Below are 20,828 nucleotides of genomic sequence, written 5' to 3' on the forward strand. Positions count from 1 at the left end.
TGACTTTGAATGCCATGAATTAAACAAAAACATTGTATTTATTGTATAGATAACCCAGAAAACCAAAGGTTGACCAGCACAAATTCATGTAACATGTTTATTTTTCATTAGCAGATAAATTAAGTTCATTACAGTTATCCAAATGTATTAATGATCAATTACTATAATAATGAATCTAGTTTTAAAAGACAATTTAATAAACAGGGAAGTCGTTTCATAGCCTGTGTATCATTAAACAAAAGTTGTTGTGTAGTAAAAAAAAGAACTGACACCATCTCTATCTGATACATGTGTCTACTAGCTCATTTCCACAGAGAACTGCAGAGGGACAACTTGGTGTCAGAGCAAAATGTACTATATGTAAAAAAAAAAATCAAAAGAACATTGCACACTATTTAGTATTTTACGGTATGTTATGTTACATTGTCTATAACTATAATACGATTTGTGGGATGTATAGTATGTTACAAATTAGATATACGTATGATATTTTACGTATTCCAATTTGTTGTTGCTAACATTAACATGGTAAGTAGTTGCATGCTAGGCTAACATGTTAAGCAGACTTGATATACAAAAGTATGAGGACACCCCTTCAAAATAGTGGATTTGTATATTTCCGCCACACCCTTTGCTGACAGGAGTATAAAATCGAGCACACAGCCATGCATTGGCAGTAGAATGGCCTTAATGAAGAGCTTTGTGACTTTCAACGTGGCACCGTCAGTTCATAAAATGTTTGCCATGCTTGAGCTGCCCTGTTCAACTGTAAGTGCGGTCACTGTGAAATGGAAATGTCTAGGAGCAACGGCTCAGCCGTGAAGCGGTAAAGCCACACAAGCTCAAAAACACAGGACCGCTGAGTGCTGTAGCATGTAAAAATGGTCTGTTCTCGGTTGCAACACTCACTATCAAGTTCCAAACTGCTGCTGGAAGCAACGTCAACAAGAACTGTTCGTCGGGAGCTTCATAAAATGGGTTTCCATGGCCGAGCAGCAGCACACATGCCTAAGATCACCATGTGTAATGCCAAGCGTTGGCTGGAGTGGTGTAAAGCTCACCGTCATGGGACTGATGCAGTAGAAACATGTTCTCTGGAGTGGTGTAAAGCTCACAGTCATTGGACTGAAGCAGTAGAAACATGTTCTCTGGAGTGGTGTAAAGCTCACAGTCATTGGACTGAAGCAGTAGAAACATGTTCTCTGGAGTGGTGTAAAGCTCACAGTCATTGGACTGAAGCAGTAGAAACATGTTCTCTGGAGTGATGAATCACGCTTCATCATCTAGCAGTCCGACAGATGAATCTGGGTTTGGTGGATGCCAGGAGAACGCTACCTGCCCCAATGCATAGTGCCAACTGTAAAGTTTGGTGGAGGACAACTAATGGTCTGGGGCCGTTTTTCATGGTTCGGATTAGTCCCCTTAGTTCCAGTGAAGGGAAATCTTAACGCTACAGCATACAATGACATTATAGATGATTCTGTGCTGACAACTTTGCGGCAACAGTTTGGGGAAGGCCCTTTCCTGTTGCAGCGTGACAATGCCCCCGAGCACAAATAAGACGTCCATACACAGATGGTTTGTAGAGATCAGTGTGGAAGAACTTGACTGGCCTGTACAGAGCCCTGACCTTAACCCTATCGAACACATTTGGGATGAATTGAAACGTTGACTGCGAGCCAGACCTAATCACCCAACATCAGTGCCCGAACTCACTAATGCTCTTGTGGCTAAATGGAAAAAGTCCCCACAGCAATGTTCCGACATCTAGTGGGAAGCCTTCCCAGAAGAGTGACGGCAGTTATTGCAGCAAAAGGGGAACCAAGTCCATATTAAGGCCCATGATTTTGAAATGAGATGTTTGACGAGCAGGTGCCCACATACACTACCGCTCAAAAGTTCGGGGCCAATAAGAAATGTCCTTGTTTTTTTTTTAAAGAAAAGCCATTTGTTTGTCCATTAAAATAACATCAAATTGATCGGAAATACAGTGAGGTCTCAAATTCAACAGTGAAGAGGTGACTCCGGGATGCTGGCCATCTAGGCAGAGTTCCTCGGTCCAGTGTCTGTGTTCTTTTGCCCATCTTAATCTTTTCTTTTTATTGGCCAGTCTGAGACTGCCTAGAAGGCCAGCATCCCGGAGTCACCTCGTCACTGTTGACGTTGAGACTGGTGTTTTGCGGGTACTAATTTAATGAAGCTACCAGTTGAGGACTTTCTCAAACTAGACATTAATGTACATCTTGCTCAGTTGTGCACTGGGGCCTCCCACTCCTCTTGATATTGTGGTTAGGGCCAGATTGCTCTGATCTGTGAAGGGAGTAGTACACAACATCGTACGAGATTTTCCGTTTCTTACATTAACATTTACATTTAAGTCATTTAGCAGACGCTCTTATCCAGAGCGACTTACAAATTGGTGCATTCACCTTATGACATCCAGTGGAACAGTCACTTTACAATAGTGCATCTAAATCTTAAAGGGGGGGGGGATACTTATCCTATCCTAGGTATTCCTTAAAGAGGTGGGGTTTCAGGTGTCTCCGGAAGGTGGTGATTGACTCCGCTGTCCTGGCGTCGTGAGGGAGTTTGTTCCACCATTGGGGGGCCAGAGCAGCGAACAGTTTTGACTGGGCTGAGCGGGAGCTGTACTTCCTCAGTGGTAGGGAGGCGAGCAGGCCAGAGGTGGATGAACGCAGTGCCCTTGTTTGGGTGTAGGGCCTGATCAGAGCCTGGAGGTACTGAGGTGCCGTTCCCCTCACAGCTCCGTAGGCAAGCACCATAGCCTTCATTTCTCAGAACAAGAATAGACTGACGAGTTTCAGAAGAAAGTTATTTGTTTCTAGACATTTTGAGCCTGTAATCAAACCCACAAATGCTGATGCTCCCGACACTCAACTAGTCTAGTTTTATTGCTTCTTTAATCGGGCACAACTGTTTTCAGCTGTACTAACATAATTGCAAAAGGGTTTGCTATTGTTCAATTAGCCTTTTTAAATGATAAACTTGGATTAGCTAACAACGTGCCATTGGAACACAGGAGTGATGGCTGCTGATGATGGGCCTCTGTACACCTATGTAGATTATCCATTTGAAAAATCAGCTGTTTCCAGCTACAATAGTAATTTACAACATGAACAATGTCTACACTGTATTTCTGATCAATTTGATGTTATTTTAAATGGACAAAAACAATAGATTTTCTTTAAAAAACAAGGACATTTCTAAGTGACCCCAAACTTTTGAATGGTAGTGTACTTTTGGTCATGTAGTGTAGTTGCAAAGTTGCTTATTAGCTAAAATGCTAAAGTTGTCCGTGATGAGATTTGAACATGCAACCGTTGCTAGACTTTCATGTTATATGCTGACTCATCCATCCACAATACCAACCACCATCCTATTGTTTTTTCCTTAAAACCTGTTAATCCTACCCCCTACTTTTTCAAACATTCTGTTAAAAATCGCGCAACATTTCAGCATCCTGCTACTCATGCCAGGAATATAGTATATGCATGTGATTAGTATGTGTGGATAGAAAACACTCTGACATTTCTAAAACTGGTTAAATCACGGCTGTGACTATAACAGAGCCTGCGTTTCATCGAAAAGCGGAAGAAAAACTGATCACTGAAAACTGGAAAAAGTATCAATGCGCCACTTGCATGTATTGTTGAATGGAAACCAAATTACCTGGAGCCGAGATTGCAATTCCTACAGCTTCCACACGATGTCACCTGTCTTGTCAATTGTCTAGGCTTTGTTTCTTGGTCAAACGAACAAGAGACAGCCCATTTCCTCTGGTCTCCGACAGGATGTTTTGGAGTAGAAATTTCTGAACATGATTTGAAGACGTGGAGCTATAGAATATACATCGCCCAGTGATCATTTTGATAGATTATTAAAGTTTACTAATACCTAAAGTTGCATTACAAAAGTATTTCGAAGTATTTTGTGAAAGTTTATCGTAGACTTTTTTAATTTTTAAAAATGACGTTGCGTTATAAAACGCTGTTTTTTCCTTGATCACATAGTCTTCATAGATCGATATCTAGGCTATATATGGACCGATTTAATCGAAAAAAAGACCCAATAGTGATGTTTATGGGACATCTAGGAGTGCCAACAAAGAAGATCGTCAAAGGTAATGAATGTTTTATATTTTATTTCTGTGTTTTGTGTAGCGCCGACTATGCTAATTATTTTGTTTACGTCCCCTGCAGGTCTTTTGGGGTGTTGCATGCTATCAGATAATAGCTTCTCATGCTTTCGCCCCCTTTCCTCTGCACAGTTCTCTCACAGTGAGAAACATGTTCTAAGCTTTCTTCATTTGATCCAATTCAACATCGCCAATTATTTTATGGGATGAGGATTAATTGATAGAGTGACTTTAATCTTAGTTGGTCTGAGAGAAGTGATGAGGCTTCTCTCCTTTATGTATACATTGATGTGTTTTTAAGGTAGCCAATCGGGAAAAACTCTTCCCACAGTCAGAGCAGTAGTAAGGCTTCTCTCCTGTGTGTGTTCTCTGATGAGATTTTAGCTCAGTTGATGTTGTGAAGCATTTTCCACAGTCAGAACAGGAATAAGGCTTCTCTCCTTTATGTATACGTTGGTGTATTTTTAAGTTGCCCTGTTGGGAGAAACTCTTCCCACAGTCAGAGCAGGAGTAAGGCTTATCTCCTGTATGTATTCGCTGGTGACATTTTAATATATCCAATCGGGTGAAACTCTTTCCACAGTCAGAGCAGGAGTAAGGCTTCTCTCCTGTGTGTATTCGCTGGTGACATTTTAAGTGGACCTGTTGAGAGAAACTTTTCCCACAGTCAGAGCAGCAGTAAGGCTTCTCTCCTGTGTGTGTTCTCTGATGAACTCTTAACTCAGCTGATGTTGTGAAGAATTTTCCGCAGTCAGAGCAGAAGTAATGCTTCTCTCCTGTGTGTATATGTTGGTGGGTTTGTAAGTGGCTCTGTTGAGAGAAACTCGCCCCACAGTCAGAGCAGAAGTAAGGCTTCTCCCGGTGTGTATTTTTAGGTGTGTTTTTAAGTTGCTTGATACCGAGAAACTCTTCCCACAGTCAGAGCATGAGTAAGGCTTCTCTCCTGTGTGTATACGTTGGTGTGTTTTTAAGCTGCTCTGTTGAGAGAAACTCTCCCCACAGTCAGAGCAGGAGTAAGGTTTTTCTCCAGTGTGGACTCGCAGATGAACTGTCAGAGCCTGTGATGTTGTGAAACTCTTCCCACAGTCAGTGCAGGAATACAGATTATCTCCTGTGTGTATTTTTAGGTGTATTTCTAGTTTTGATAGAATTGGGAAAATCTCCTCACAATGTGGGCAGTGGTGAGACCTCTTAGCTCTGTGATCTTCCTGCTGTTGCTCTCTGGATGTAGAGAATGTCTCAACATGGTCTCCTGTGTGAACAACATCAGAAGAACCAGTCAGTTGGTGTGATATACATATGACTTCATAACAGTAGGCTGTACAATACAGGGAATAAAGCTATTAGGGCTGTCCCGACAAAAAAATTATTCCCGTTCGACCGAGAGTCTTGTTTTCTTTCAACCAAATGTTTTAATTTTAAAAACGTGTATTTTTTCCATATATATGTGCTGGAAAAAAATCACCTATATGGAGGCTACAGAGCTTGTCTGATGCTTTAAGCAACTTAAAAATGCAACTTAAAAAATGAAGACACACAAAATACTCAAGAGGGAGCCAGAGATCGATATAGTGTAACCAAAATAAAATACATCTGTTCTAGACTCTCCTCCTCCCGCTGCTGCGTTATGATTTTCATTTCATTTATAATAGTCTTTACATCTCAAATCAATGTCATGTGATTAATCAAAATTATATCTAAATTAAAATCAATCTAAAAGTAACTTCCATTGCCAATATGTAAAAATAGCCTACATAAAGCCAACAAATAAAAACATTGCAACCTGCAGGTAGAAAATACCCTGATGAAAATAGATATCCTATAAATCAAATTGGCTGCACATGGCCTGTCTGCAAGAAACTTGAAACATAATATCAACTATTAATTTGGTCTGGCCTGTGCTAGCAAACTTGCAACCTTGTATAAAATATTTTGGGCCCTTAGAGTTTCTCATGCCAGTGAGCTCCAGACAGACAGAGCTGTAGGCTATTTTGCGCAAGGGATAAGAAGTAATCTGGTAGGCCTATTTTATGACGTTTCCACTGGATCAGAGCATTACATTTTTTCCCCTGTCATGCTGAGTGGTTATCAAAAGGGAGAGAGATGGAAATACTTTTTAAATAGGCTACATTGAGGAACTATTGTCATTCTCAATGGATGTAGAAACATGCTTTGTTTACTTGCTGTTTGAGGTGAAGACATTTTTTGTTTGAGAAACTCCACAGTGACGGTGAGTTAAGACAATCAGAAATAGTTTCAGATCCCCAAATGTGCACATTTATAGGCCTACATTTGCACTGAGGCAAGCTATCCTATAGGCCTACTTCAATGTGTAATCAGGCCAGCTAGCCTCTAGGCATACTTCAATGTGTAATCAGGCCAGGTAGGCTATAGGCCTACTTCTATGTGTAATCAGGCCAGGTAGGCTATAGGCCTACTTCTATGTGTAATCAGGCCAGCTAGCCTATATCTCTACTTCTATGTCTAATCAGGCAGGCTAGCCTATAGGCCTGATTACACATTGAAGTAGACCTATAGGCTAGCTGGCTTCTTATGCAAATGTAGGCCTATAAATGTGCCCATTTGGGGAACTGATACTATTACTGATTGTCTTAACTCACCATCGCTGTGGAGTTTCTCAAACAAAAAATGTCTTCACCTCAAACAGCAATCAGGCGTAATCAGGTGTGTGTCCTTACTCAACATTGACAGGAGCACTCTTAACAAAAGACAAAAAATACATTGTAAACTCGGAAATGGAAGGAAATGCACCAAAACCTCTCTCACAAGTGTAGCCTAGGTTGTACGCTCTACAAACAATGTGTACACTCCTACAATGACAATGGTAAGACTGTAATAATAATATATTGAATGCATTACCGTAACCAACCAAACATTGTAGACTAAAAATGATGGGAATTAACGGTAGGCTAAATGTATTACTGGTGATAGTGGTGTGCCATCCCCTCCGCAATGGACTAGTCCACCCAGACAGGCAAATGGACTAGTCCACCCAGACAGGCAAATGGACTAGTCCACCCAGACAGGCAAATGTCCACCCAGACTAGTCCACCCAGACAGGCAAATGGACTAGTCCACCCAGACAGGCAAATGGACTAGTCCACCCAGACAGGCAAATGGACTAGTCCACCCAGACAGGCAAATGGACTAGTCCACCCAGACAGGCAAATGGACTAGTCCACCCAGACAGGCAAATGGACTAGTCCACCCAGGCAGGCAAATGGACTAGTCCACCCAGGCAGGCAAATGGACTAGTCCACCCAGGCAGGCAAATGGACTAGTCCACCCAGGCAGGCAAATGGACTAGTCCACCCAGGCAGGCAAATGGACTAGTCCACCCAGACAGGCAAATGGACTAGTCCACCCAGACAGGCAAATGGACTAGTCCACCCAGACAGGCAAATGGACTAGTCCACCCAGACAGGCAAATGGACTAGTCCACCCAGACAGGCAAATGGACTAGTCCACCCAGACAGGCAAATGGACTAGTCCACCCAGACAGGCGTGAATCAGACAGATGGCTTGTGTGCATTTTTTATATATTCAGTATCAGCCAACAGTTTGGACACACCTACTCATTCAAGGGTTTTTCTTTACTTTTACTATTTTCTACATTGTAGAATAATAGTGAAGACATCAAAACTATGAAATAACACATATGGAATCATGTAGTAACCAAAAAAGTGTTAAACAAATCAAAGATAATTTTATATTTGAGATTCTTCAAAGTTGACACCCTTTGCCTTGATGACAGCGCTGCACACTCTTGGCATTCTCTCAACCCGCTTCATGAGGTAGTCACCTGGAATGCATTTCAATTAACAGGTGTGCCTTGTTAAAAGTTCATTTGTGGAATTTCTTATCTTCTTAATGCGTTTGAGCCTAGTATACAGAAGTATACAAAAGAGCCCTATTTGGTAAAAGACCAAATCCATATTATGACAATAACTGCTCAAATAAGCAAAGAGAACCGACAGTCCATCATTACCTTAATACACGGTCAGTCAATCCGGAAGATGTCAAGAACTTTGAAAGATTCTTCAAGTGCATTCGCAAAAACCATCAAGTGCTATGATGAAACTGGCTTTCATGAGGACCGCCACAGGAAAGGAAGACCCAGACTCTGCTGCAGAGGATAAGTTCATTAGAGTTACCAGCCTCAAAAATTGCAGCCCAAATAACTGCTTCACAGAGTTCAAGTAACAGACATCCCAACATCAACTGAGATTTTTGATTTCAACCACCGTGTCTTTGTGAGGAGCAGACTAGGTCCTCCTTCCCACCGTGAAGCATGGAGGAGCAGACTAGGTCCTCCTTCCCACCGTGAAGCATGGAGGAGCAGGAGTGATGGTGTGGGGGTGCTCTGCTGGTGACACTGTCAGTGATTTATTTAGAATTCAAGGCACACTTAACCATCATGACTACCACAGCATTCTGCAGCAATACGCCACCCCAACTGGTTTGCGCTTAGTGGGGCTATTATTTGTTTTTCAACAGGACAATGACCCAACACACCTCCAGGCTGTGTAAGGGCTATTTGACCAAGAAGGAAAGTGATGGAGTGCTGCATCAGATGACCCCCACTACCCAATTGAGATGGTTTAGAATGAGTTGGACCGCAGAGTGAAGGAAAAGCAGCTAACAAGTGCTCAGCATATGTGGGAACCCCTTCAAGACTGTTGGAAAAGCATTCCTCATGAAGTTGGTTGAGTGAATGCCAAGAGTGTGCAAAGCTGTCATCAAGGCAAAGGGTGGCTACTTTGAACAATCTAAAATAACACTTTTTTGGTTACTACATGATTCTATGTGTTATTTCGTAGTTTTGATGTCATCAGTATTATTCTACAATGTAGAAAATAGTAAAAAATAAAGAATGGGTGTGTCCAAACTTTTGGCTGGTACTGTATATTTGCTTGACTAAAAAAAATATTGGTCAACTAACAGCCTATTGACCAACAATTGACCAGTCGACTAAATGGGGTCTATGGCCCTAAAAGCTGTTCCACAGTTGAGGGCAGAAAGGAGTGAATATTATGAGTCATATAATCCTCCACTCACTATTACAAGGGTTAGTAACTACACAGACTCATTTCGTAGAACTTTAAAACGCTGACAGTTTGTCTACTTCACTTCTTTAGTCTCCTCTCTGATCACTTCAGATAACCCAGTTGTTCAGGGACATGTTGTCAGAATTACAGAATTCAACCTATCAATAGACTGGGTCATAACTTATGGAGGTCTAACTTCTGAAGATATAGTTAGAACCTGTTCTTACCGTGATAAACAGATTTCCCAATCTTCTCCTCCTCTTCTTCATCTTTAATGTTGACATTCAGCTCCAGTGTTTGACTGCAGTCTTCCAGCTTCACTGATGCCATCTCTGGATCCTGCAGTGCAAACTGGGCTCCACTGTCACAATCAGGACCCAGTGACTGTAGGTTTGGACTCAGTGTGGAAGGAGAGAGGCAGGCTGGGTTTGTCCTCAATGTTGATGTTACTGGCCTCAGACTTAATCTGAGTCGGCCTGTAGTAATAAAGAGAAAAGTACAAAGTATGAGTCTTGAAAGTTCTGACACAATCTTTATTCTCAAACTATAACTATTTGATCAGGTAGCTAAGAGCTGACAACAAAACATTCAATTCATCCTTACATTAGACACAAAGTTCACACTATAAAGGGTTCACTACGTAAATGAACTTAGCGTCTTCTAAACTAGATTTCCTAAACAGTGCATTCAGATAATATTCAGAACTCGACATTTTACACATTTTGTTACGTTACAGCCTTATTCTAAAATGTATTAAATAGTTTTTTCCCCTCATCAATCTACAGACAATACACCCCATAATGACAAAGCGAAAACAGGTTTTAAGAATATTTTGCAAATGTATTAAAAATGTAAAACAGAAATATCATATTTATATAAGTATTCAGACCCATTTACTCAGTACTTTGTTGAAGCACCTTTGCGATTACAGCCTTAAGTCTTTTGGGTTTGACATTATAATCTGTATTTGGAGAGTTTCTTTCATTCTTCTCTGCAGATCCTATCAAGCTCTGTCAGGATGGATGGGGAGCGTCGCTGCACAGTCATTTTCAGGTCTCTCCAGAGATGTTCAATCTGGATCAAGTCCGGGCTCTGGCTGGGTCACTCAAGGACATTCAGAGAGTTGTCCCAAAGCCACTCCTGCATTGTCTTGGCTGTGTACTTAGGGTCGTTGTCCTGTTGGAAGGTGAACCTTCACCCCAGTCTGAGGTCCTTAGCAGGTTTTCATCAAGGATCTCCCTGCTCCATTCATCTTTCCCTCGATCCTGACTTGTCTCTCAGTCCCTGCCGCTGAAAAACATCCACACAACATGACGCTGCCACCACCATGACTCACTGTAGGGATGGTGCCACGTTTCCTCCAGATGTGACACTTGGCATTCAGCCCAAAGAGATTAATCTTGGTTTCATCAGACCAGAGAATCTTGTTTGTCATGGTCAGAGTCCTTACCTTTTGGCAAACTCCAACCGGGCTGTCATGTGCCTTTACTAAGGAGTTGCTTCCATCTGGCCACTCTACAATAAAGGACTGACTGGTGGAGTGCTGCATAGATGGTTGTCCTTGTGGAAAGTTCTCCCATTTCCACAGAGGAAGTCTGGAGTTCTGTCAGTGACCATTGGGTTCTTGGTCACCTCCCTGACCAAGGACCTACTCCCCCTATTGCCCAGTTTGGCAGGGCGGCCAGCTCTAGGAAGAGTCAATCCTGTCTCAGAGCTCTATAGACAAATCCTTCGACCTCGTGGCTTGGTTTTTGCTCTGACATGCACTGTCAAATGTAGGACCTTATATAGACAGGTGTGTGCCTTTCCAAATCATGTCCGATCAATTGAATTTACTACAGGTGGACAACAATCAAGTTGTAGAAACATCAAGGATGATCAATGGAAACAGGATGCACCTGAGCTCAATTCTGAGTCTCATAGCAAAGGGTCTGAATAAATATGGAAATACATTGCGGTTTTGAATTTTTTTTGTAAATTTGCAAAAAATAAAAATCTGTTTTTGCTTTGTCATTATGTGTGTAGATTTGAGGAAAAACATTTCATTTAATCAAAGTTTGGGTAAATACAAAATGTGGAAAAGGGGTCTGAAAACCTTCAGAATGCACTGTAAGGAGTAAGCAACTCGTTCTCATTCTGAGAAATAAGGTTTTGGCCACTTGATTTAACATCTGAACAAAGTGGACAGGCTAACAAGCTTTTCAAACAGTTGGAGACAGAAATAAGGGTGTGTTCATAACAATTCATAACAATTAAACTGTTCAACCTTGTTAGCAAATAGATCCAATTTGACTAAATGTAACGGATGTGAAACGGCTAGTTAGCGTTTTAATCGTTGACGTCACTTGCTCTGAGACCTTGAAGTCGTAGTTCCCCCCCCCCGAGTATGGGCGAGGGGACGGTCTAAAGTTACACTGTTACATAAACTTGAAACATAAAGATTAGCAGGTTAATCACCAGCACCTGGGCTTGAGAGAAGTGATTATTGCAACAACAAAAAATAGCAGGTTAAACTATTTTGATAAAATAATACAATGATTAATGGGTGTTAGACTTCATTAGATTATTGACTGTTAGAAATGCAGTGTATTCAACCTTTAATTGTACAAGGATCATTTAGAGAAGAAAAAAAATATGTATTAATATGTTGTGAATTGCCAATAAATAAATTTAAACATTTAAAAACTCAAGATACACGTTATACTGTACTATACTCTGTATTGTTGTACTCTACTAAACTTTACGTTCCTGTACTCTGCTGTACTATGCGTTCCAATCTTGTGAAACAGTAGCTGTCTCCAATAACTTGTCCAATAATTTTTTTTTGTCGACATTTAGAGAAAGTTCGAATAGAAAATAGATCCGAAAATTGCCCGCTAGTGCTTTCATTTAATTATCTTGTATCGATAAAAACAGCTGTTAGTAATGACGCACCTCGTACCGTCAAAATGATTCCGCAATCATACGTTGTTTTTTAACACAGCTTCTATCCTCACTTGTCGGGAATAAAGAAACTTTGACAAAAGAAAAATCCACCATCAAACGATTAAAAATGTTGTTGAGCTTTATAACATTTCTCATATCTGCCGCCGCAAATATTTTTTGTCACATTACTTTTGTCGAACGCACCCGGGTCAATGAAATCCTGCCTAATGATGCGATTGGTTCAGATCTGGTCCGGTCTAAGGTTTGGGCCAAGTCAAACAAAGACATTCAAAAGACGTCGGTCTGTGTTTACTGGGGTGTATCCTACAGTGTCGGTCTATAACTTTATGAATGTCCATCCATGTGGAAGGCCTAGCGTTTGTAAAACAGCCAGTTGCATTGGCTTTATTAGTCCTGGTTCCTGTGACTAATCATGTTGTCTATTTAAGCGCTGAATAGGCCCATCAGCTACCCAACTTTATCAGGAGTTATCCTGAGTCTATTGGCAATGAGAATCTATGTGTTTAACACAGAGGGAAATGCAGAAGTATTAATTTATTGTTGTTATCATCTCCTCAAAAATGTACAGAGAAACTTGAAACCACTGATTATCATGACAATTTAGCTGACGGGGTTCAACTCCCGGACAGCAGAGTTTTCAGAGTCCTGCTCCAGTTTCAACTGTTCTGCCTTACTATTATTCGACCATGCTGGTCATTTATGAACATTTGAACATCTTGTCCATGTTCTATTATAATCTCCACCCGGCACAGCCAGAAGAGGACTGGCCACCCCACATAGCCTGGTTCCTCTCTAGGTTTCTTCCTAGGTTTTGGCCTTTCTAGGGAGTTTTTCCCAGCCACCGTGCTTCTACACCTGCATTGCTTGCTGTTTGGGGTTTTAGGCTGGGTTTCTGTACAGCACTTTGAGATATCAGCTGATGTACGAAGGGCTATATAAATACATTTGATTTGATTTGCAATAGAGCTGAGATGCTAATATTTGTGTAAACTCTACATAGTTGTGTTCTGTGGGTGTCACTGAGTAGGCTGAACAATCCATAGGTAAGACTGTAGAGTGCAATATGAATGTCCAACACAAACAAAAGACCCTCCATACTCAACTGGTGGACCTCAGTCCGGATCCAGACTGGGTCAATACGGACCACGGCCCGGATCCAGACTGGGTCAATACGGACCACGGCCCGGATCCAGACTGGGTCAATACGGACCACGGCCCGGATCCAGACTGGGTCAATACGGACCTCGGTCCGGATCCAGACTGGGTCAATACGGACCTCGGTCCGGATCCAGACTGGGTCAACGGACCTCGGTCCGGATCCAGACTGGGTCAATACGGACCTCGGTCCGGATCCAGACTGGGTCAATACGGACCTCGGTCCGGATCCAGACTGGGTCAATACGGACCACGGTCCAGATCCAGAGCGGGTCAATACAGACCTCGGTCCAGATCCAGACTGGGTCAATACAGACCACGGTCCACATCCAGAACGGGTCAATACGGACCACGGAACCCAAATATATACATAATAATACTTTTTTTGGGTTGGGTTTCGACCCCTGGTATCATATAAACACAGAAGACATGGAAATGTGTAAAATTGCAGGAAATTAGCTTTAAAACTGCAACAACAAAAAATGTTGCCCCACATCTCAAAATGTTTAGAATTGTGTGATATTACATTTAAACCTGCCAACAACAGGGTTGTGGAAGATTTTGGGGTTGCAAGTTGGGGGTTTGTTACGCCAATAAATTACAATATCCATCTGGACTTTTGCCACCTAGGAAACTGAACTTTGGAAATGTGTGTGACTGGACCTTCTCAAATAGTACTGGAGAACCCCTGTAATAGACTGACTGGGAAGGTGATTTTTGAGTCAAAGTCCTGCAATAAGAGCTAAGACATTAATATGTGTTAACTCTTGGTAATTGTATTCTGTGGGTATCACCTGTTTCCTGGGTGCACAATCCAACCAGTTTCATAAGTACATATAAAAATGTCCCCAATGCAAATGATGCAGTCCAACATATACACAGTGGGATTTCAAACGTTCTTTTCTCCTTTTTTCCCCAATTTAATCAATTATTGTAATTCATTTTAAATTAAGTAAAATTCCAATCATGTTATCATTATCTAACCCAAATATGGAATGATTCCACTATTTTCTATTCGTTCATCACTTTCAATTACCGTAGGTACTTTTACTGTGAGGTTGAACCGCAAATTCCACTATTGTGGCTAATCGTTATTGTAGCTATCTTCACATAGGTAGGGACAAGCGGGGAGGACGGAGACGTTGGCCACGATCAGATATAGATGTATTATGTAGAACAAACATGCATCTGATTCTAAGGAATCATGTCAGTTCTATTCAAGGCATTTCTATCTGCAACTTCCACAGCGTTTTTGTACTGAACATCCCCAGGCGAAACCCACTGAGCTGTATACGAACAATGAAAGCCTTACAATTGAAAACGTGTGGTGGACACCACGCCGTGTGCTCGTAAATGTTTTTTTCTCACGTTCTTCACTCACTCGGTTTGACACAAAACCTTATCCAAACGTTATTTCGATGTTAGTCCGTTTAAACGTTCTATTACATACCTGTAATAATAAAGAGAAACGGTCAGCACAGTTCTGGCGTTTTCTTTATTCTGTAGAATGGTGGGCACCAACCCGGAACTTCCTGTTCCCCCCACTACCACAGCGACATTATTGGACTGATGGACTAACTACTACTAAACCATGTAGAATATAAAAGGGAGATTGATTAGCTAGACAAATAAGCCTTGTTTGTTTTAACTAAGGGGGTGTCTGTTGTAGTGTCTAAGTTTTTCAACTCATTACATATGCATTGTAGATGATCTCTGTGGAAGGCTAGGAAGATCATCAAAAACCTCAGCCACCAGAGACAGGCCTGTTCACCCTGTTACCATCTTGGAAAGGGGGATATCTAGTCAGTTGTACAACTGAATGGCTTCAACGGAAATGTGTCATCAGCATTTAACCAAATCCCTCTGAATCAGAGAGGTGTGAGGGGCTGCCATAATCGACATCCACGTCTTCGGCGCCCGGGGAACAGTGGGTTAACAACAGATAGTTAACTTGTCAGCTCACTCTGACCACTCGGCTACCTGCCGCCCCTAGCAGTTGGAGACAGTACAGGTGCATCAAAGCTGGGACTGAGAGAATGAAGCCACTTCTATCTCCAGGCCATAAGACTGTTAAACAGTCATCACCAATTTGATTTAGAGAATATTGGTGACTAGTAAATTGTCTTGACCCAGTGTGTAGAGGTGTCATGACACGTATTGTGTAGATAAATACAGATATATTTGTTGGAATTTCATGAATTAAACAAAGCATTATATTTAGTGTAAAGTTAACACCCCAAAACTATGATGATTCAGTAGATCAATAAAGAGAATGTCAGATTTAGCTTTGTGATGCTCATTTAAACTTCCTGTCTTGCTAAGCTTCAGAAAAGCACTATATATGTCACTTAAAGTATGTTTTTTTGGTAATTCGTTACAAAAAAAGAGAAGGGTTTGGCCAGTACAAATTAATGTACAATCTTTACTTTTCATTGGAAGATACATTAAGCAGGCTTCAATTAAGTTATCCAAACATATGTAAAATTAATAACTAGTCTAGTTTTAAAATACTATTTCATAAACAAAAATAATCCACCCAACCGAATGGTGAAAACTGATCACACCATCTCTATCTGATACATGTTGTGTCTACCAGCTCATTCCCACAGAAAACTGCAGAGGGAAGCAGCACCACCCAGTCAACCAGCCTCACAGAGGATATTCAACCCTCAGGGCAAATCCAAGGTCATATCAATATCTTTACAGTAGAAGCTATCAAAACGCACCAGAACTGACAAGGTGAATACTGATCAGTAAAGTAGAGGCTAAAATTCTATAACGCTCCCTTTTCTCACAGTGAGAAACAACAGGAATACAATAGAGTATACTATGATTTCTGGAGAATTAAGTGAAGGAATGATTTTAATCTTAGCTAGTCAGAGAACTGATGAGGATTCTCACATGTATGTATATGTTGGTGTCTTTTAAGTGGCCATGTTGAGAGAAACTCTTCCAACAGTCAGAGCAGGAGTAAGGCTTTTTTACAAAGACTAAAACTCCACAGAGCAAAGCAATGCAGACGCCCAGTGGCGAGGAAAACTTCCTAGAATTCTCCCATCTCCACAGAGGAACTCTAGAGCTCTGTCAGAGTGACTATCAGGTTCTGCTCACCTACCTGACCAAGGCCCTTCTCCCCTGCTTCCTCAGTTTGCCCGGGCTGCCAGCTCAAGCAAGCATCTTGGTGGTTCCAAACTTCTTCCATTTAAGAATGATGGAGGCCACTGTGTTCTTGGGGACCTTCAATGCTGCAGATATTTTTGGTACCCTTCCCCAGATCTGTGCCTCTATACAATTCAGTCTCGGAGCTCTACGGACAATTCCTTCGACATCATGGCTTGGTTTTAGCTCCAACATGCACTGTCAGCTGTGGGACCTTACATAGACAGGTCTGTGCCTTTCCAAAGCATGTCCAATCAATTGAATTTACCACAGCTGGACTCCAATCAAGTTGTAGAAACATCTCAAGGATGATCAATGGAAACAGGATGCACCAGAGCTCAATTTCGAGTCTCATAGCAAAGTGTCTGAATACTTATGTTCATAAAGTTGTTTTTTAAAGATATATTTTGAAAAAATATATATAAAAACCTGTTTTCACTTTGGCATTATGGGGTGTGTGTCGATTGCAGAGGACATTTTAATTTAATCAATTTTAGAATAAGGCTGTAATGTAACAAAATGTGGAAAAAGTCAAGGGTCTGAATACTTTCCGAATGCACTGTAGCTAATTTAGAAAAACGGGATAGTCTTCTTGTCCTCCTTTTTAACATCACAAACAACAATGGAAATCAATAACTATGTCTCTGTTGTCATATGTTTCTTTCTGGTAAGTCTTTCCCATCCTGGAGTCTGAGATCTTGTGGAAATCCGTGGTAGAGAATAATGTATGACAATTTAGACACAACATTATCGTACAATAGTTATCATCATGCTTTCCATAGTTTAGGGCTATAGCTACCTAGGCCTTGACAACTAGTTATTGGGTTATCCAGCTAGCTACAAAAGTGTATACTAACACGAAATATATGTATTACTAACGCAATACTGTTGTTTCCAATTGGGGACTTTTATTGTGAAGGCGAACCGTAAATTCCACTGTTATTTATAATCCTTATTGTGGCTAACTTCACACAAAGGTGAGCCCAGCTAGCTAGCCAGTAGCGACCATATCATAGCTATTTGTCAGCTGTAGGTTAGGTAATTTAGCTAGCTACAGTAGCTAATCAATGTTAGAAAACTAGATAGCTAATACAAAAACAAACTCAATATACTACATGGAAAGTTTACTCTGTACAATGTGCTATGGTAACTTGTTAGCTAGCTGGCCTAGTTGTTAGGCCTAATATTATCGCCAGCTAACGTTTGCTAGCTAACGTTTGCTAGCTAACGTTTGCTAGCTAACGTTTGCTAGCTAACGTTTGCTACCTAGCTAAATGTAGTTAAGTACGTTTGCTAACGTTAGCTAGCTACTGTTATGCCTCTGCAGTTAGCTAGCCAACACTTGGTGAGCATAATAATAAAGAAATCCCAATCAAAATGTATTTTTGCATGGGCTGCGTCTCAGTCCACCGCATCCGCTGATGTCTCTCCGTGGCAGAGCTGCGGTGTTGTTTGTCAGACCAGGAGACACCAACTTCTGTCTGTATCGCCCGAAAAGGTTCGGCCTACAAGCTGAGACTCACGAACAAACACATTTTTCTCTAGGACGCCCACAAGTGTCTGAATGTAGCAGGTACCAGTAACAAACATATTTTAAGTATATATTGAAGTACTTTAGTTTTTTAAAAAGGTGCAAAATACAGGTAAATGTGTTTTACTGATCTTAATCTCTCAGGTTCAGAAACTTCAATACCAATTTGTCTTTGAAAAGTGTTAGCTATATCATCCCCCACTCATTATCGCAAAGGGTTATCAACTGTCAGGGTCAATTCCATTTCAATTAGTCAATTCCACATTTTCCTCATTCAAAAGCGTTGAAGAGAATTGGATGTCAGAATTACAGAATTCAACCTAACAAAAGACTGGGTGATAATTTATGGAGGTCTAATTTATAGTTAGATATAACCTGCTCTTACCATGATTAACAGATTTCCCAATCTTCTCCTCCTCTTCTTCATCTTTAATGTTGACATTCAGCTCCAGTGTTTGACTGCAGTCTTCCAGCTTCACTGATGCCATCTCTGGACCCTGCAGTGCAAACTGGGCTCCACTGTCACAATCAGGACCCAGTGACTGTAGGTTTGGAGTGTGTAATTTGTCAACTCTGTATAGTATCCCAGTCCTAAATAGAAGTCTGGGATCAACTTCCTCCACTGTGCATGCCACACCCCTCTCATTGTAATGTACATATGAACACAATTTGAACAATAGCTTCCTAAAATGCTGTGGTGCTGGCTAACACAATAGGAAAGGTTGTGGTAGATGTGGGCCATCACATGTGAGGTCACAGCTCTTTCACTCTAAACATTCATATCAATGACTCACCCTGAAATGGGTCATCAATACCAGAGTTCTACAATACTATTTACATAATCAACTAAGCATTTTAACAGTCTGACCCTCATTATAGTCTTGGGTATATATTGAGCTCTAACAAGGGGTCGTGGAAAAGGTCTTCTGAAATGAATACTGTAGTGGTGTGAGAAAGGAAACACAATCTTCCTCTCTGGTTCCATTCCCTAATATTAAGTGGTTCGTTGTTGATTTGTGGTGGTAATGCTGTCCCTGGACTTTGGTACCACATAAAACACTTGAAAAATGACAATTTGTTTTAGTTTTATTTAACTTAATAATAAACATGTTTAAGTCCTTTACACTGCAAAACATTAATTTTTATGCATTGTAGCAAATTGGCTTGTCCCAATGGTGATGTGTAAAGGTGTAGTGACATGTTTTGACTAGATATATATTTTGAATGCCATGAATTGAACAAAAACGTTTTTTGGGTTTAACTATATAGAAAATACAAAAGGTTAAACCAGCACAAATTCATGTAGAATGTTTATTTGTCATAGTCAGATCAATTACCCAAATAAATGTATCAATGACTACTAAAGTAATCAATCTAGTTTTATAAGACAATATAAGATTTCACAGCCTGTGTATCATTAAACAAGTCATTATGTAGTAAAAAAGAACCCACCCAAACGTTTCACCATCTCTATCTGTAGCCTGTGTATCACCTGTTGTCTTAAACAAAAGTCATTATGTAGATCATCACATCATCTCTATCTGATACCTGTTGTCTACTAACTCATTCCCACAGAGAACACATCCATCATCTCTATCTGATACCTGTTGTCTACTAACTCATTCCCACAGAGAACTGATCATCACACCATCTCTATCTGATACCTGTTGTCTACTAACTCATTCCCACAGAGATACATGTTGTCTACTAACTCATTCCCACAGAGAACTGATCATCACATCATCTCTATCTGATACCTGTTGTCTACTAACTCATTCCCACAGAGAACTGATCATCACATCATCTCTATCTGATACCTGTTGTCTACTAACTCATTTGATCATCACATCATCTCTATCTGATACCTGTTGTCTACTCATTCCCACAGAGAACTGATCATCACATTCATCTGATCATCTCTAATCTGATACCTGTTGTTGTCTACTAACTCATTCCCACAGAGAACTATCAAACTCATTACTAACCATTCCCACAGAGAACTGATCATCACACCATCTCTATCTGATACATGTATCTACTAACTCATTCCCACAGAGAACTGATCATCACACCATCTCTACCTGCAGAGGAATAGCTTTTTATTTTATTATCATTGTTGAATATTTAAAACATACGATCTATTTGCAGTGAAGCCGCTCGACATCTACATCACATTAGTCATCTGACAGACGCCCATCCAGAGCGATCCACAGATGCAGCAACGGTCAAAGCCCTGAGGGACAACTTGGTGTCAGATCAAAATGTATTATATCTTACAAAAATCCATACCGCTCACTTTAGTATGACACTAGCCTATGAATGTAAGATGAGTCGTACAATATAATACGATTTGTAGGATGTTTAAGTATTTTACGAATTACAATATGTTACAAATATGCAATACGTATGATATTTTACTTATTCCAATTTGATGTTAACATTAATTAACATGCTAAATAGTTGCATGCTAACTTTACATGCTGAGTACACTATATAAACTCAGCAAAAAAAGAAACATCCCTTTTTCAGGACCCAGTCTTTCAAATATAAGTAGTAAAAATCCAAATAACTTAACAGATCTTCATTGGACTGCAGATGTGGCCAGGGCAATAAATTACAATGTCCGTACTGTGAGACGCCTAAGACAGCGCTACAGGGAGACAGGACGGACAGCTGATCATCCTCACAGTGGCAGACCACGTGTAACAACACCTGCACAGGATCGGGAATCAGAACATCACACCTGCAGTACAGGATGGCAACAACAGCTGCCCGAGTTACACCAGGAACGCACAATCCCTCCATCAGTGCT

The 20,828-nt window shown here is 40.8% G+C and overlaps 1 protein-coding gene and 1 pseudogene across 6 annotated transcripts in view; both read right to left on the reverse strand.

The window, feature by feature from the left end:
* LOC124024930 (zinc finger protein 664-like) overlaps positions 1 to 20,828 on the reverse strand; it is a 74,030-nt gene that overhangs the window by 31,397 nt on the left and 21,805 nt on the right. The window contains exons 5-7 of one of the 6 annotated variants that reach the window (XR_006837107.1): positions 20,046 to 20,249; positions 19,714 to 19,833; positions 19,538 to 19,564 (exon numbers count right to left, since the gene is read on the reverse strand). The exons of 2 other annotated variants lie outside the window; for them this stretch is intronic. Coding sequence is in view for 1 of the 4 variants with exons in the window: in XM_046338661.1 (XP_046194617.1) it covers positions 20,242 to 20,249 (8 nt within the window). In the remaining 3 variants the exon portion in view is untranslated. Of the gene's footprint in view, positions 1 to 19,537; positions 19,565 to 19,601; positions 19,681 to 19,713; positions 19,834 to 20,007; positions 20,250 to 20,828 lie in introns of those variants that run through there. 3 more of the 6 variants (XR_006837106.1, XR_006837108.1, XM_046338661.1) reach the window with 3 other exon arrangements.
* On the reverse strand, positions 4,388 to 9,722 carry LOC124024928 (annotated as a pseudogene).

The sequence above is a fragment of the Oncorhynchus gorbuscha genome, unplaced genomic scaffold (assembly GCF_021184085.1).
Source record: "Oncorhynchus gorbuscha isolate QuinsamMale2020 ecotype Even-year unplaced genomic scaffold, OgorEven_v1.0 Un_scaffold_2088, whole genome shotgun sequence".
Classification (NCBI taxonomy): Eukaryota; Metazoa; Chordata; class Actinopteri; order Salmoniformes; family Salmonidae; genus Oncorhynchus; species Oncorhynchus gorbuscha.